Source organism: Microtus ochrogaster, chromosome 6 (genome assembly GCF_000317375.1).
Source record: "Microtus ochrogaster isolate Prairie Vole_2 chromosome 6, MicOch1.0, whole genome shotgun sequence".
NCBI lineage: Eukaryota > Metazoa > Chordata > Mammalia > Rodentia > Cricetidae > Microtus > Microtus ochrogaster.
Window position 1 is genome coordinate 34,034,612 of NC_022013.1, and position 17,937 is coordinate 34,052,548.

Genomic DNA, 17,937 nt, shown 5'->3' on the forward strand with positions numbered 1-17,937 from the left:
TGCCTTTTTGTAGATCTAAAGAGTTGGAGTACTAGTATGGGTTTTCCCTTTTTGTTTTGCTTTGATTTTGGGTTTGAAACGGGGTTTCTGTGTAGCCTTGCCTATCCTAGAACTAGCAGTGTAAAGAAGGCTGGCCTCAAACTCATAGAGATCCGTTTACCTCTGCCTCCTGAGTGATGGAATTAGAGGCATGTGCCACCACCACTGCCAGAAGGTTTTTACTTTCTATACCAAAAAGAACTAGTGTTTCATGGGTGCCCAATGTACATGTATAAATAATTTATATTCACTAATGAGCACTCAGTAGTTGTAACATTAATTTGATTTCTCAAATGCTATTAATTATAGGAAAGCATGATGGTAAATCAAAAGGCCATTTAAAAGGAAGAAGCTTTTGTGGCTAGATAGATTATACACTGAAAGATTCAACTTATCCCAAATTTCACAAGACACTTTAAAAAGAAAACTTCTACACTTTTTATATTTCAGGAAAATTAGAAAAGTGATATTAAACTTCTGTGTTTTTAAGATTCTCAAGTAGGAAAATCAGCATATACAATAATAATCTGTTCTAAGAACACCTTAATACTATCATACAGCAGTATTAATAAACTCTATGTGTTTCTATTGCATCCTCTCCCACAGAAGATGTACTATAAAATAACTTAACGTTCTGAAGAGATACTACCATTCTAGAACCTGGTTATGTTTTATAAGCTATAATGGTGAGCATTTTAACTGTCAACTTGACTCAATTTAGAATGGTATGAAAACACTCCTTTGGATGTATCTCTGAGGGGAATTCAGAAAGATTGAACTGAAGAAGGAAAATCCACCTGGACTATACAACACTATTCCAAATGTAAGGACATGTGCTGAATAAAAGGAAACTAACAGAACATGGGCATGCACTTCTCTCTGCTTCCTGAATCAAATGCAGTGTGACAACCTGTCTCTCTCCTGCTGCCAGTGCTTTCTACCATGACAGAGTATACCTCCAATTGTGAGACAAAAGGGACCAAAGCTGTTTGTCAAATATTCTTTCACAGAACTGAAGAAAATAGCTAATACTTAAGCATTTATAAACACTCTAATTTTTAAAATAAATATAATCCAAACACAGTGTCCATTAGTCATGGATTAGCCCCTCCAAAGAAATCAGAAAATACAATCACTGCACTTGCAGAGTATGTGCTTCCCAAAGGTAGGAAGATGAAAAAGAGGCTAAGGGCTGGGCTAGTGTTAGGATTGAAATACAGAAGTCTATACTTACTTGGGAAGGGTTCTTTGAAATTTTTCATAAAGTAATGCTAATTTTGTGGAAATGAAAGATTTTAGTGCTTAATAATAACAACAGTACAGAACTATCTGAGATGGCCTGATTTCATATTTATTTTCTATCTGCTAATAATTTAACAGTACAGAACTATCTGAGATGGCCTGATTTCATATTTATTTTCTATCTGCTAATAATTTGCTCCTGTATAATTTTTGCTTGTTTTAATTAATCAGGCTTATATAGAAAATGTCAAATAACAACACTTTGAATAAAACATTATATTTTAAAATATTGTATATAATATTAGAAACATTTGTAAATCAAAATGAATTAATGAAGATAATTAGTAAACCTGCACATGCAAATGGAAAACATTAACTATTAGTACACACACACACACACACTTGGATCTCTGCGCTCTTCAACTAATGGAACAGACACACAAAACAGAGCTCTTACCACCAAAACTAGGTTGGTATTTTTTTTTTATTCTGAAATGCTATAAAGTACTTCAATAATGAAGTATAAATAAAAGCAAATGATATTACCCAATTAATAAAAATTATGACAAACCTACTTCAACTTATTAGTTTCTACACTAGCTGGTTCAGTTTTACTAACGTTCAACTCATATGATTCAGAGTTTTAAAAATAACTTATTTTTTCCCCCATGTTCTAGTGTTTTAATGCCTGCTTGAGTCAAGGTATTTTCTATTTTAAGAACAGCAGAGTTCCTCTGTTAACAATAAGAAGCAGCTCTCTTTCAAAATGTGGTCAGCCTTTGGTCAGTTGGCAACATAAGGATAAGCCTTACAACCACTTCTAAAGTTCACTGAAAAGATTAATATGCCAACTGTTCATCTTACTGATCAAATATAAGGGGCACTAAGGACTAGGATACCAGTAAGAGAAACAAAAATAACTGCCAATTAAACTCCAACACTTTAATGATACTGTACATAACTCAAACCCATGATCCCTCTACTAGAATTGGCTGTTTCTCCTAACAGACTATAATATTTGAAGTTATGACATAAAAATTTTCATTTATACCTTAAGAACAAAAAGCGGCAGAGATTTACCTACAGTACAGGTTCTCTTAGGTTCCATTTAAATGCTCTATATAGAGCCTTCAAAATAATCAGGACATAAGTTTGCAATCATTCCTCTCACAAGGTGGAATTTATTTTAATGTATTTTTGCATGTAACACTGACATAAAATTTACACAATTAAATGTGAAAAAAATTATAATTATACTCAGAACATGTTCATAAAAATATAATGTGGGAGCTGAAGAAATGGCTCAGAAGTTAAACTCATTAGCTGCTCCTCCAGAGATCCTGAATTCAATCCCCAACACCACATGGTGGCTCATAATCATCTATATTGAGATCTGGTACATGCAGATAGATCACTCATACATAAAACAAATAATTAAATAAATCTTTAAAAGATATAATCTGATAACTCATTAAGATGCCTTGTGTACCTTCAGTCAATTCCTATTACTCTTCTCTCAATAATCACTTTATATGCCCATTGGCACACACTGATCTTGCCATATTCATATATATAAAATAATATAGGAAATAATCCTTTGCATCTGGTATCTTCAATCAAGTATTTCTAATATTCATCCATACTGTGGAAATACGATCAGTAGTTTGCGCTTTTTTACTACTGAGTGGTATTCTATCACTATACTAAGCTGAAACTAATTTGTTCCTGCTAATGGTGGACGTATAGGTCTCAGAATTCGTTCCAAGTGTTATAATAAAAACATAATAGACAAGGTGGGTTACTGGACAACTTACGTCAAGATACTGACACACCTGAAGGCCCTAGAAGAAGCAACTACTTAGGGGTTCAATCTGTACCCCCATGTTCTCACAATAAAGAGAGCAAGAGAATCCTCTGAGGTTTGAACTGCAATGGCATTAATCCTATTACTGAGGGCAGAGTTCTCATCTTAATTAGCCCCTGTCTTGTTACTTTTCTAGTTGCTGTCACAAATCAAACTTAAGAAAAAAGAGTTTATTATATCTCCTAGTTCAGGGGTCCAGCCAGTCCCTCATGGCTGGGAGGGCATGGCAGCAGGAGCTTGAGGTAGCTGGTCATATTACAACTACAATCAGGAAGCAGAGAGCAATGAATGCCTGTCACATTTCACTGCCTTTATTTTATCCACTGGAGGATCCCAGCCCCTGGAATAGTGCTGTCCAAAGATTCATCTCATCTAACCTATTTAGACAGCCTGTTTCCTAGGTATTCTAGATCCTGTTAAGTTGACAATATCAATCAATACATCTCCCAAATTCCCTTCTATTTAATATCATATGATAAATTTAAAAATAAAAAATTAACAGCGGGAATAATCATTCCATACTCATCAGTGAGGTTGTAAGATGTGGGCTAGTAGAAATAAAGCTAGCACAGGAGTTACATAATGATTTATTTTTTTTTTACATTAGTGATTTATGGACATATATTTTCATTTCTTTTATACACATACCTTGAAGTGGAATTTTTGAATCATGGAGTGCAATTAACTTTGTAAGAAATTGCAAAGATCAGTTTTAAACAATAGCTGTCATTTTGTATTTTTTATCAAAAATTCCTGAGACCTAGATTTTTACTTTTGCCCTTTCTGAATGGTGTGAAGTGCTGTGTTTACTGGATATTGTATTCTTTATTTAAATATCAAGTCTTTTGATTCTGAGTTTTTAATGTCAGTATGTGAGAGTTCCTTATATACTGTAGACATAAGTCTCTTGTTAGAAATGTTTAATGTGAAAGATGAACATTGTGTCAGGGTTGTCACCGAGCCCTGACAACTCTAAGATGTTCATTACCAATTGTAGGATATATTCCAACTGCTGCACCAGCAGTAAAGTCATAACACTTAAGTTTACATTAGATCAATAAAGTATACAATGATTTACTCAACAAAACAAAGAGCATGACCAAAGTGTTCATATTACAGTACTACTAGTTTGGCTACTCTAGATTAATTACCAATTATCAACCTACCATCTTCTATTACAATTCCCCTTTTGCCTTAAGAAATACCAGTTAATGATAGCAATGGCTAGATAGAAGATAATATAGGATCTCTAAATAAATAAATAAATAAGGCAAAATTAACCCTCTAAGGTATAACCAAAGTCTTAACAGAACAAATAGTGTGTTATTTTCTATGCCTTTCCTTGCCCAAGTAGTTTAGCTATAAAGCAGCATCTGGAGGGACAATATATCAGACAGTTAAATATGAGGGAAAAAAATTCCCTAGTCTACCAAGCTTTAAATGTATTCCTAGAGATGAATTTAAGTACTTAATACTAAATTTAACTATGTTTATTTCACTAAGAATTTATCTTCTTATCTAAAGTGGTATTACATTACTAATTTTACAACTGACCTTTAAAAAAAAAAGAAGTAGCAATTTACCCAATTTACCATCTCTCAACTTCACTCAGACATGATGTTTACATCAACTAGTATGCTGCTCTGTAGCATATCTGTGAAGATTGGATAAAGTGAAAAACCAATCTGAAAAAAATTATTTAGATGGAACCATGTTATTTGTGAACGGTCATGGTTAATGCTGATTTGTCAAATGAACAGAACTAGAATGACCTAAAAGACAAGTTACCCAGCAAGGTTGCTAGATTGGGTTATCTCCTATTTAACTTCAGATTTCAACCTAAAACAGCCCTGAGTTATCTGAGGGAGTCTCAGCTAAGGAATTGCCTGATCAGATTGGCCTGCTGGCATGTCTGACTTATTAACTGATGTATAGGATCCAGATCACTGAGGGCAGTACAATACCCAGGGAGAGAATTCTGGGCTATATAAGAAAAGTAGCTGAGCAGAAGCTAGGGAGTAAGGCAGTAACAGGATTCCTCCATAGTCTCTTCTTAGTTTCTGCCCTGCTTGCGTTTCTACCCTGAGTTATCTCAATGACGGACTATAACTGAAGATAAATTAAATCCCTCCCTCTCCAATTGGTTTTGGTCACATTAACACTGCAACAGAAAGCAAACAAGGACAGGTTAATTAAGGCAGGTGTTACTGTGGGTAACACCATTCCATGGTTGGATCCCAAGTGAATGAAAAGGAAAATGAAAATAGTTAGCATCTCTCTCTGTTTCCTGACTGCACTTCAACTATGATGACATGACTCATGTTCCTGGGGCCAAGATTCTCTGCTAGTTAAGTTTTTCTTTGTTGTTGTTTGGTCAACTTGACATAAGATGGAGTTATCCAAGAAGAGGAAACCTTAATTGTGAAAATGACTCTGTCATACTGCCTGTGGACAAGCCTGTGCAGACTTGATTAACGACTGACGTGGAAGGTGCAGCCCAGCAGGGATGGTGACACCCCCTTGGCAAGTGGTCCTGAAATATGCATGCTGAAAGAACCCCAGAGAACAAGCCAGTGAACAGCACTCTTCCATGACTGTTTCAGTTTCTGCGTCCACATACCTGCCTTGAGTTCCTGCCCTCATTTCTCTTCCCAGTAAAGTATGATTAGGATATTTAAGACAAATAAAACCTTTCTTCATGTAAGTTGGTTCTGGACTGTGTTTTATCACAGCAATAGGAAGCAAACCAGGACAACCTCCCCCATCATGACAGACTAGATCCTCAAATTTGTGAACCAATATAAACACTTCCTTCCTTAACGTACGCTGTTCAGGTATTTATTTGTCACATTGATAATTAAAATATAAAATATAACGTTCCTCTATGTTCTCACTTACAGTCAAAAATTATGGCAATTGTCTTCTATAGGCATTTTTTTTAATTTAAGGAACAGCGGCATGAGTTAAAATATTTACTTTGAAAAACTCTTTTCCTGTTTCTAGTATATGACATTTACTCAAGAATCCTTGTGTAAACAAAACAGTGTTTCAAAACAAAAAAAAAAAAAAAACCCTAAGAAGTATTAATAAAGTCTACGAAAATAAAAATCTTAATGGCATATCTGTCCCAGAAAGCAAATTATAAACAATGCTTGGGCAAAGACTAAGTAAAGAGGGAAACTCCAAAGCAGTCTGTAGAGAAGGAATCTAGAAACCAATGCTTTGTTTTCACATTTTACTGAGAGCATCTGCAATAACAAATTAAGTCCGAAACCTGCTCAAAGCAGGGAATCTACTAAGAATGTCTTTCCTCATACACCAGGACTCTATAAGGTTAAATTCATTGGAAGGCCAAGTTAGAAACAAACCCATCCTCCTATTTTTCCTACCTCAAGCCTTTACTCCTAAATATCTCAAAACAGTATTGACATCTAGAACATTATGTGCATGTTCAAAACCTCAAATTGAGAACTTAAAGTCATATACACTGATAATGCTCCAGGTGCTGACTTAGTTAATCCTTCCTGAAGTACTCCCACATTCACAAGCTCAATGCTTAATGGGGAAAAAAATCGTTTGAGAAATAAAATATCCATAGGTTTAATATAAGTAGGATGGAACAAAAGAGATTAACATACAAATACAGCAGACAAATTATCAGTGATCTTTAAATAATCACAGCAGATTTTCTTCAGATGACTGTCTCACTAGCACCTGACTCACCAAGAAAAGGAAAAGTGACAACTGACATCATCTTCAATGAAGGAAGAAGGAAAAAAGGTACATTGTTTTCCAAAGAACATACCACCACACCTTGCGCTTAACTGCGGTTGTTGAGAACAGGAATTATCACTGGCTGGGTATGAGTTTAAAGGCTGTCCTGCATGTTTTCATTCCCAGCAGTTACTGCCCAGGCCCAAATAGTTCCTTTAGAACTATGTGTGGAAGAACAGTTAGGGACTTAAAGGGGTACCTTCTACATATATATTTTTTGAGTGTTCCCTTGTGCAAGCTCTCTCCTCTTAGAACTAACTCTGCCTTCTGGGAATTCCATCAAGGCCAGAACAACACGTTCCATATAATCATACTACTGTAAATAACCGTGTAATCCCACTGACCTTCTCGCAATTAAGTTAACAGAAGTAACACATTTTTGACACTTGAATAATATTAGCTTCATTTTGTTAGAAGTTAAAATGTTAAACGTTTCTGTTTATCAGTGAAGGACTACAAGGTAGAAGAATCCTTAGTTTTATATAAAATGAAACAGGATCTATGCCAATTTGAACTATGGACAACAGCCAGTATTATAATTGTGTCAAGGAGGTTTCAATTATACATTAATTGCATGGTGAAGTCTCCAGCAGACTCAATCAGTAGGGAAGACATCAACTGCAATGAGTCATTAAACAATGAGGAAAATGTTTTTAATTTGGAAGAAAAAACATGGACACAGTCTATCCTAAAACTGTGGTCCATTTAACTGGCTTCTTTGTAGTAAGGTTAATAAGAAAAGGAAAAGGTTCTTTTTTTTTATTTCTTCAAACTATAAATATTAGACCTAATAGCACATTAAAATAAGGAGCTTTAAAAACTACCGAAATAAAAATACAAAGAGAAAATAAAAAAATCCCAAGATCAAGTAAGTACAAGACAGCCTCATAGGAAATACAATCTATACCTTAAACAAGGAATTTAAAGTTGAGATAAAACATACATTACTTTTGAACTCATAAAACACAACATACACATACACAACACACACATACATCAAATGCTGAATTTCAGGTCAAGTCTCTATTTTCCTACCCCCCCCCTTATTTTTTTTTTTTATTTACAATACCAAATGTTTAGATTAAGAGTGTATCTACAGTATTAGCTACAAAATATAACACAGGTCTCTGAAGAATCCAAAATTAGCTGAAAACTATATAAATACAAAAACAGAACTAAACAGCAGCCAGGTGATATTTCACAGACTATCAATGATGGGAAGGCTATAGTTGCGTATTAATTAGAAGGTGGAAAGGAAACATTCCTCCACAGGCTCCCTCTCCCATAATCAATTTCCTGAACACTTAGAACAAGGCCAATCATCTATTGACTAAATCTTCTCAAACCATAAGAAAAAGCTATCTTTCTTCCTTCAACTTGTTATTTTAGATTATTTTTTCAAGGATGCAACAATGAAAAAGGAACGAATATAGAAAGTAATTTCTATGTACTTTTACAATTTTAATTATGTTATCAAATCTGTTGAAAGCTGGGTTAAAATAATATTATTTGTCCAGTTGTGCACTATTAAGATCTCATTAGGTGGCACATTCAATCAAAATACTAAAATTTAACTAAAAATATTTAATTCATTACTTATGTTTCCATACTTTCAATGAAAATGTTTATTGAAAATTATCATTCAAAAGCACTAAAAAATGTTAAGATAAAAATGATATGTGACTGTGCATAGATCAGGCTCTTTGCATTACAAATGAGAGCTTTCAAATTGAAGGCATCTTAAACAAATAAATGTATAATAAACCTTGAAATTGACAAGAATTACCATTCAACTTCCTTTTGTATGTAGTTTTAATTTACTTAAAAGCAATAAGACTTTCTGGAGAGGAAACTGCTTTTATCTTCTTAAAAGGATTACAGCTATCAACAAAGTAAAAAACAAAAACATTCACATTCTTCTTTGAGGCATTAATTAGGTTGCTGAATAAAATATTTTCCAAGTTAGCACTAAAAACATTTAACAAGTAATTGTCAACATTTGCCCTTTCATATTAAAAATACAGTCATCATTATAGTACTGACTGCCTTTCTACAGGAGTTAGGTTTTTTTCTTGATGGTCATTGTCCAACTACAAGGGTCAGACTGAACTCAATCTCTCCTTTAAAAAAAATAAAGATTTCTAAAATTTTGAGTTTCTTGTGTGTGGGTATGAGTTCAAGTGTACACGTAGGGGAAAAGAGGAGGCTGGACTCCTGGAGCTGGACTTAACAAGAGTTGTGAGCTGACCAACATGGGTGCTCAGAACCAATTTAGGTTCTCTGCAAGAGCAGCACACACTCTTTAGCCACAGAACCAGCTCTTTAACCCAACTTCTAAATCTAAACACTAGGTGTCTAAACTGTTCATGATTACTAAACTGTTAAGCAGAAGACCTGATTCTATTTTGTATTCTCTAAAACTAGCACTTTTAATCAAGTCAAATAGACTTTACTGTTGTTATGTAGCTCTGTAGTTTCTCACTCAAGAGTAAGAGTGGATCAAATTAGATGTATCTTATATCTTTTCTAGGCCACAAAATTGTAGAAAACAATGTTCTGGTATTTTCATTTAAAAAGCATTAAGAAAACCTACATCCTCACTTACACCACCTAATATACACGAAGTGGTAGGAAAGGTGTTTAGTGGCTGATAACTTTATTGGGTTTAATTTGATTCTGAATCTACCAAGACAGACTCATGTTTGTAAAATGTCACAAGACATTGTATTTTTCACTGTATTAACAATATACAATAAATAGGAAATTGAAGCTGACTTTTAAATTAATCGTTGGAAGAAATTTTATCAGTTGTGAATAACGATTCCTGATAAATTACTATTACTAACATGTGGGCTTCCAGAAGACTAGACTTTTGATTTAGCTACAATAACATTGGTATTAGTTGTTACTTGAATGAATAAATTCAATAAACACAGAAACCTCACCAAAAAAATTATCATTAACTTTTAATCTCTTAATTTAGGCACCAAACAGTACTGGTCAGATAAAAATTGTTATCTTCTATTACTAATGTATCCCAAAAAGAAGAATCTATTCATAGCTAAACTGAAAATTTTAATGATAGATTCTGCACTTTTTCCTCAGGCACAGTTCAAAAATATTGGTTCCTTAACTGATTACATCTGGAAGACTATTAACAGTATGTATATAACACATTAAATATATAATATGTGCTACAAAATTCTAGTTCTAACAATGTGGTATATATCTTACAGTATACAGTCCTCCTACTGTCAGCTGCTAGAATTGCTAGATAACATATAAACAAGAAAAAAATGACAATCAATTAAGCGCATAAATGTTGCCAGGAAAAGGGTATATATTTTCTGTGGGTTAGATTTTATCATTTACACAATGGAGTATGACATGAATCTCAGAAGAAATAAACAAATGAGAAGACGAATTAGGAAAAAAAGCTGTTTTCATCCAAATGGCAAGGAAATTTACGTATCTTAACCTGACTGAATAGTCAGGGTAGGGAAAAGGTTTATAGATAATTTGTCAGCTAAGGATCAACCCTAACACCACTACAAAGTTAAATTTATATTACTCTAATGAACCAAAAACCCTTAACTGAAGAACTGAATTCAATAACCAACTTAAGACTTTAGGTACTCTCAGAATACCTATTAAAAAAAAAAAAAACAGACATACACAATCACTCTAGAACGGCATGCTTTCAATCTAGAATTTCTCAAAGTCATGTTCAGATCATGAGGGGTTTTTTTTGTCTGTTTTAAAGACCAGGACTTCTGGGTAAGAGAGTAAACTTAATCTCCATGTGACCCATTAGACTTTTCACAGAGTCAGCACAAAAAAGAACATACTGTAGTCCAGACTAAAAGTACCTTAAAAAGATGGGAAGCATGCTGAAAAGAACTAAGCCAAACAGCTCCAATAGGGAGAGAAAGCAGAAACCCCATCTAAAAAAAAGCAGTGGAGATAGTAAAAGTACCCTGGCAGTTCAAACCTAAGGACAAGTCCAAGTCCTCACAAGTTTCAAGTCTAGCTGTGAGACAGTAACTCCTCTTCACAGCAAATCAGCATTAGAGAAAAATACCATTGTGCTATTCTACATGGTTCAGGAATAGCTGAGGCACCAACTTAAGAGAAATCCTATTATTAAAAACTGAGCCAGCAGTAGAAATAAGCAGCACTAAGGACAGGGAACATCCAAGAGTCATGGAGCCTAAATTTACCATGCTACAACAGAGTGAGAGCCAGCACTAGGAAACAACTGTGCTAGCGGAGGGACAGAATTCCACAAGGTAAAATGTGCAGGAATAGAAGACTGGGCGCAGGAAGTAAAGTGCTTAACACTTCCCTTGAAGGCGGGGAACCAACCAACCAAACTTATCCACTAAGAACCACACAGGAGACTGGGTCCTATGCCTCAGGCTCTGACCCACCTTGAGGACCAGCAGGTAGATCATCCTCTGGAGTCACCTATTTATTTACCCTCTACTGCTGCAAAGCCCAGGATCTCTTAAGTACACCCCTTCATTGGGCTGATTAATACTTAGGAAAGTGTAAAGTGTAGAGTCAGATCCTCTGCCTATACAGACAGATCTTAAGTGCTGTGGTTGCTTCCCCACTATTCCAACACATTTAGGAGCATCCTCCATATAGAGTTAGCAAGCCCCAGAGAGTATGATCTGGGAAGTCCCCTGGAGGGAGAAACAACTGGACCAGCCCACAGGTGACAATATAAGTACGGATAGCAGAGGGTCTTGGTACACAAAGAAGGGAAGCTACTCAAGTAAAGACAGATTTAGCAGACACTAGATGCATGAGCAATACAAGTTTTATAGCAGCATAAACCACAAGAAAGTGGGTCTTTTTTTTTTTCATCTTTAACACTCCTCCTATACTTTTAAAACTCAGTTTTATTTAGTATTCCCATTCCTGTATTTATCTAATATCACATTTGAACATTTTTTTAACGAGTATCCTTCTCCGTCAGCTAAAAATTTCTGTAACTGTCTCTAAAGCAGTGGTTCTCACCTTGCTAGTATTGTAACCCTTTAAGACAGTTATGGTGATCCGCCACCCACAATATTAAGTTGCTACTTCATAACTGTAATGTCACTATTGTCATGAATTATAAGTAAATATTTGTATTTTCTGACAGTCTTAGGCTACCCTCTGAAAGGGTCATTTGACCCACAAAAAGGCAGCAACCCACAGGTTGAAACCACTGCTCTAAAGGATCCAAATAATGAAGATTACAATTTTGAAAACTTTCATTTCAGCATTCTGTTAGGCAAAACTGCTCTCTCCCAAAGTAAGTAATTTTTGATCAATAACAACTACACAATGAACCTTCCCTTTCTATCCTATCTCCATTCCTTTCTGTCACTCACTCATCCCCAGAAATACTTTCTACCTGGAACCACCCCCCCAACCCAGGGGCCACACCTGGTTGTGACTCAGGTGATTTACACTATCCTTCCTGTCCTCCTCTACAATCTCTCCTTTTCACTCTCAGTGATATAGCTAGCAGCTTGCTTCCAGGAGGCTGCATTCCATGGGGACTGCCTATGGTGCAGACTCAGTTTGGCTCTTTACCACCTACCCTTTCGCCCTTCCATTCCAGCCATCTCCATCTGTTTATGTTACCCACCAATGCCCCCAGAAACATTTCTACCATGGATCCCCAGTAGCCACACAGAGCTGGAACTCAGGTAGACCAGTCTCATCCCTGTCCCCCTTTATACTCTTCCCAGACATACTCTTAAGTCTTGGACTGCTTGCAAGAGATCCTCCTCAAACCCAACTCAATTCACTGGGGATTCCACCTGTAGATGTAGGTACCTATTCTAAGGAGGAGAGCAGCGGGCTGTGTCCCGCTGTCCAGCTAGCTTAAACTCCAAAATAACAACACATAAATTGTATTCATTTAAACACTGCCTGGCCCATTAGCTCTAGACTCTTAGTGGCTAACTCTCATATCTTGATTAATCCATTTCTAATAATCTGTATGTCACCATGTGACTGTGGCTTACCGGAAGAGATCCAGCATGTCTGACCTGGCAGCTGGCTCCATGGCGGCTCTCTCTGACTCTGCTTTCTTCCTTCCAGAATTCTGTTCTGTCTACTCCACCCACCTAATTTTTCTGCCCTATCGAAAGGCCAAGGCAGTCTATTTAACCAATGAAAGTAACACATAGACAGAAGACCCTCCTACACTAGGTATCCCTAGCCCTTTCATCTCTACATCTTCAGACTTACTTTTTGACCTTCTGCAACCTGCTCGTAGGATCCCCATACCTCTCACCACATCCCACTCCTGGGGACTCTCTTGCTGCCAACCCAATATCCTTAGCTCTTTCCCATAGCCCCTCCCAGCCTTTGCTCCATGCCATTTCCAATCCTTTATACCGACATGCAGGACTCTCTACCAGGGACCCCACAGCAACCACACTTGGCTAAGATCCAAGGACAATAGCAACCAAAGAATGGACCACGCATCCAACAGGATCAGATATCTCTATCAAGAAACACTTCAAACATCAGAATTCCAGGTGCCTAGACACAAGCACAAAAAAATAAACATGAACAGCCAAGATCACATGCTTCCACCAGAAGTCCTACTGCAGTAAGACCTGAAAAAAATATAATATAATCACAAGATAAGGCTTTCAAAACAGTAAGTAAAAATGTGGTCAAGGTTCTTAAGAACATAAATAAATCCCTTAATAAAGTCTGTAAAAACAGTTGAACGAAATTATCAAAACAATCAAGTCAGAAAAGTAGAATTTAAGTAAGAAATAGAAATCAGTAAAGAAAACCCAAGTAGAAATAAAAGATTTAGGATGCTAAAGAAAAACCTCAGAGGTACATGTCATCAACAGATTATAAGAGATGGAAGAGGAAATATTGGGTCTTAAAGACAAGGTAGAAAAACATGTTTACTGCGGTCAAAGAAAATGTTAAATGGGGGGAAGAGAGGGCACACAACGTCCATAAATCTGGGACACTATGAAAAGACCAAACCTATGAATTATGATTAACCTAAAGAGAAGAAACATAAGCCAAATGCACAGAAAATAGTTTTAACAAAAAATTTGCCCAAACTAACCAAGAATGTGCCTTTCAAAGTACAAGAACATATACAATACACAAAATACCAAAAAGGACAAGAAATTTCCTCACAACACATAAACAAAACACTAAATGTACAGACCATAGAAAGGACATTAAACGCTGCATGGTAAAAAGACTAATTAACATCTAATGACAGAATGTTAGAAAAACATCTTCCCAATGGAGATAATAAAAACCCAAAGTTTCAACAAATACAAGAACACTAAAATATCCTGTATCTTATTTGACGACCATTAATGAAAACTACCTACCAGCAACAACAAAAAATAAACAAACTCATGGAAACTGAACTCACTATGGAAAAAAAAAATAAGTCAAGACAAAAATCAAGAAGGTAATTAAAAGCTTTTTAATTGAATGAAAATTAAAACAGTATAGCAAAACTTATAGGACACAATGAAGGCAGTTCTAAACATTAGTGCTTACATAAAAAAATGGAGAGATCTCATATTAGTAATTTAATGTTACATCTCAAAGCTCTAGAACAAGAAGAAATAACACACAAAACACAAACAGCAAGAAATAACCCAACTGAGGGCTGAAATCAGTGAAATAGAAACAAACAACAAGGAACTAAAGAAAGAGTTGGTTCTTTGAGAAAATCATGAACGTTGATAAATTCTTAGCCAATTAGCTAAGACACAAAGAGAAAAAGATACAAATTAATAAAACTAGAGAGAAAAGTGATACGGCACAACAAATATCAAGGAAATCTGCAGAATCCTAGAGGATATACTTTAAAAATCTGTACTCCACTGAACTGGAAAACCTAAAAAAGGATAAATTTCTACCAAAGTTAAATCAAGATCAAACTGCTAGACTGGTCAAGAACCTGAGACTGGTTAGACCTAATGCTACTATTCTGCTGAAAGGACAAAGCACTAATATGACTCTGTGGTGGTCTGAAAGAGAATGGCCCCCATAGGCTCCTATTTTTGAATGCTTGGTTTCCTATTATTAGAACTGTTTTAGAAAAATTAGAAATTTTGGCCTTATTGGAGGAGGTGTGTCACTGATAGCGGGATTTTTGAAGTTTCAAAAACCTATGTCAGTCTGGGTGGGTCACACTCTTCCTTTCTACCTACAATTTATAGCTCCAGAGTAATGCTTGCCTGCCAGCAAACACCATGCTGTCAGCCATGATGATTTGAACCTGTAAGCAAGCTCCCAATTAAACACTTGCTTTAAAAGTTACCTTGGATATGGTATTTCAAAACAGGAACAGAGAAGCAACTAAGACAGACTACTAATGACATTGTTATACCCATAGAGCTGTGCCTCATTCAACATCACCAGAGACATTTCTTTTTGCAGTAAATGAGAACTAACACAGAGACCCATAACTGGACAATGTGCAGAGAGTGAGACTTTGGAACACTAAGTCATAATGGGATGTCTTTATCACACCTGTCCCCTTAAAGTTCAGGGATGATGTATGTGGAAGAAGGTGTGGAAAGATTACAAGAGCCTACTCAATGTGTGACTCCAAGGAAGTTGTCTTCCATATGCAACATTCCTGATACAATCTAAACTCACAGAGACCATTGCAGCAAACATAAAGTTTGTACCAGTTCAAGCCAAAAGGGCCCCAGTGTTGAGACTGGGAAGTGAACATGGGTTCCTACCCCTAAAAAAGACGCTATCTACAGCAATTGATACTTACTGGAAAAGGGAAATCTACTTCTATTCAATGGAGTCTTGCTGAGTATATTAACCACATCAGGATAGGCCCCATGCCAAGAACATGAATGGTATCAAGAACAGTATTTTTTGTACACTTTTTTGGCTCATTTTGTTTTATTTAGGTATTCTGTCTTACTGGTCTTTTCCTTGTGTGGTCCAGTTTCCATTTCTATATAAGTTGTTAGTTTGTTTGAGACAGACAGACAGAAAGACAGACTGACTGACCCACCAAATATTGGAGTAGGTAAGATGGTGGGCAGAATCTGGGAACGTTTGGGGAGAGGAAAAGCATAATCAAAATATACTATATGAAGCAAACTTTTTACAATAAAGAAAATGTACCATGGAAAGATTTAGAGAGAAGAAAAGAAAGGGAAAATGATATAATTATACTATAATCTCAAAACACAATTAAGAATACATAGCAACGCTAACAGTGTCTCATAAAAAACAAGAGATTATTTTAAAAAAACAAATTTTAAGTGATCAGTGGTGGTGCACCCCTATAATCCCAGTACTTGAGAGGGAGATGTAGGCTCTCACTGTTCAAAACCAGCCTGGTCTACAAAGACCGTTCCAGAACAGGGCTACATAGAGAAACCCTGTCTCAAAAAAACAACAACATAAAATTAAAAATATATAAAATAAAGAACCAACAACAAAATAAGGATTATAAATTACTTACTTTAGATCCTGTAGAAGGTCTTTTGCATTAAGCATAGTTATTAAAGAAGTGGTAGGTGCAGGGATAATAATAATGGGCGTTCGTGATCCTGTAAAGAAAAAAATTTAAAGGTTAAAAAAAATCATTATTATTAGTAAAAGAAATCACTTTCTGTATTGTAATAATTTTTAAATTTATAAACTTAATTCTTTTGTGCTAAAATATTTTAAAATAAATTTAAAATTTTAATTTTCAATAATAGCAAAGATATTTATAGCCCATGTAGCTTATTTCTCACCAAGTAAAATACTAAGCAGATATACCCAAAATTGATGCACAAACATATGAGCCCTAATTCTGAAACCTAGCTCACCTACATTTGCCTCCTAAAGTAAATAAAAGACACAATCATACCTTTCTTCTGATTTGGGGGCGGTCTTGCTTGAGAAACTGTAAACAGAAAAAAAAATGACAACTGCTAAAAGACAAAACAAAATATTTCCAACTTACAAAGGAAGCTTAATACTGATATTCATATGACTGGTGGTAAAACACAAGCCATCCCACATTTTATGCTTTTTACAAATACTAAAATGCTGTGGCATTACACAATAATTTAGTATAAGAAAAGAATAAAAGAATAACAGAGTATAAGAAAAGAATATATACAGTATAATTAGTTAGTTCATGAATGCCTGGATCTCATTAACAAAGAAAATAGTTTTATAATACACTTCTATAAATGTAAAAGCAGAGTACTAAAAGAACATCCAAAACAGTAGATTCAGAGTAAGGAAACTGAGGAAAGAGAAAGAAGTTATTGGGGATTAAGATCTGAAATAATTTTTAAGTTCTTTTCTTTCTTTAAAATGTCTAAATTTTTGGTCACAGAAAGATCATTAAAAGCAGTGAGCCAACTGCTTTTAATATGCAGCAGGAAAGAACGTTCAAATTTTACTATTTGCCTACACAACATCTTTTGAAATGCTTTTTTTTTTTTCTCTTTTTTTTTTGGTTTTTCAAAACAGGGTTTCTCTGTGTAACAGTCCTAGCTGTCCTGGAACTAGCTCTTGTAGACCAGACTGGCCTCAAACTCACAGAGATTGGCCTGCCTCTGCCTCCTGAGTGCTGGGATTAAAGACGTGTGTCACCACCGCCTGGCCTGAAATACTTATGTCACATGGAATCTAGATGGTTTAATTAAAAAAAAAATTGTATGATGCTATAATGAAGAACACGAGAATGAGTACTTAACAAGACAATGGACCTTTACAGGAGAAAAAAAAATAAACAGCATTTAAAAATCAAATCATTTAGGAGAGTAGAAAGATCTGATGATAGACTGAAGAATGTGGTAATATAATCTAAATATACTGCAATTACATGAGATCAACCTGGAAAGGGGGGAGGGGAGGGGAGGGGAGGGGAGAGGAGAACTTGAGGGAACAGGATAGTTGAGATGGAGGAAGGACAGAAATGGTGAGTATGGAAAGAAATATTTTGATTAAGGGAGACATTATGGAACTCGCAAAAAGCTTAGCAC

General features: G+C 35.5%; 1 protein-coding gene across 1 annotated transcript in view; it reads right to left on the reverse strand.

Annotated features, from left to right (window-relative positions):
- The window catches only part of Cdc73 (cell division cycle 73), a 118,413-nt gene that overhangs the window by 11,094 nt on the left and 89,382 nt on the right, over nt 1-17,937 (reverse strand). Inside the window, exons 12-13 of the mRNA XM_005348461.2 lie at nt 16,809-16,844; nt 16,416-16,503 (exon numbers count right to left, since the gene is read on the reverse strand). Of these exons, the coding sequence (XP_005348518.1) occupies nt 16,416-16,503; nt 16,809-16,844 (124 nt within the window). The remainder of the gene's footprint in view (nt 1-16,415; nt 16,504-16,808; nt 16,845-17,937) is intronic.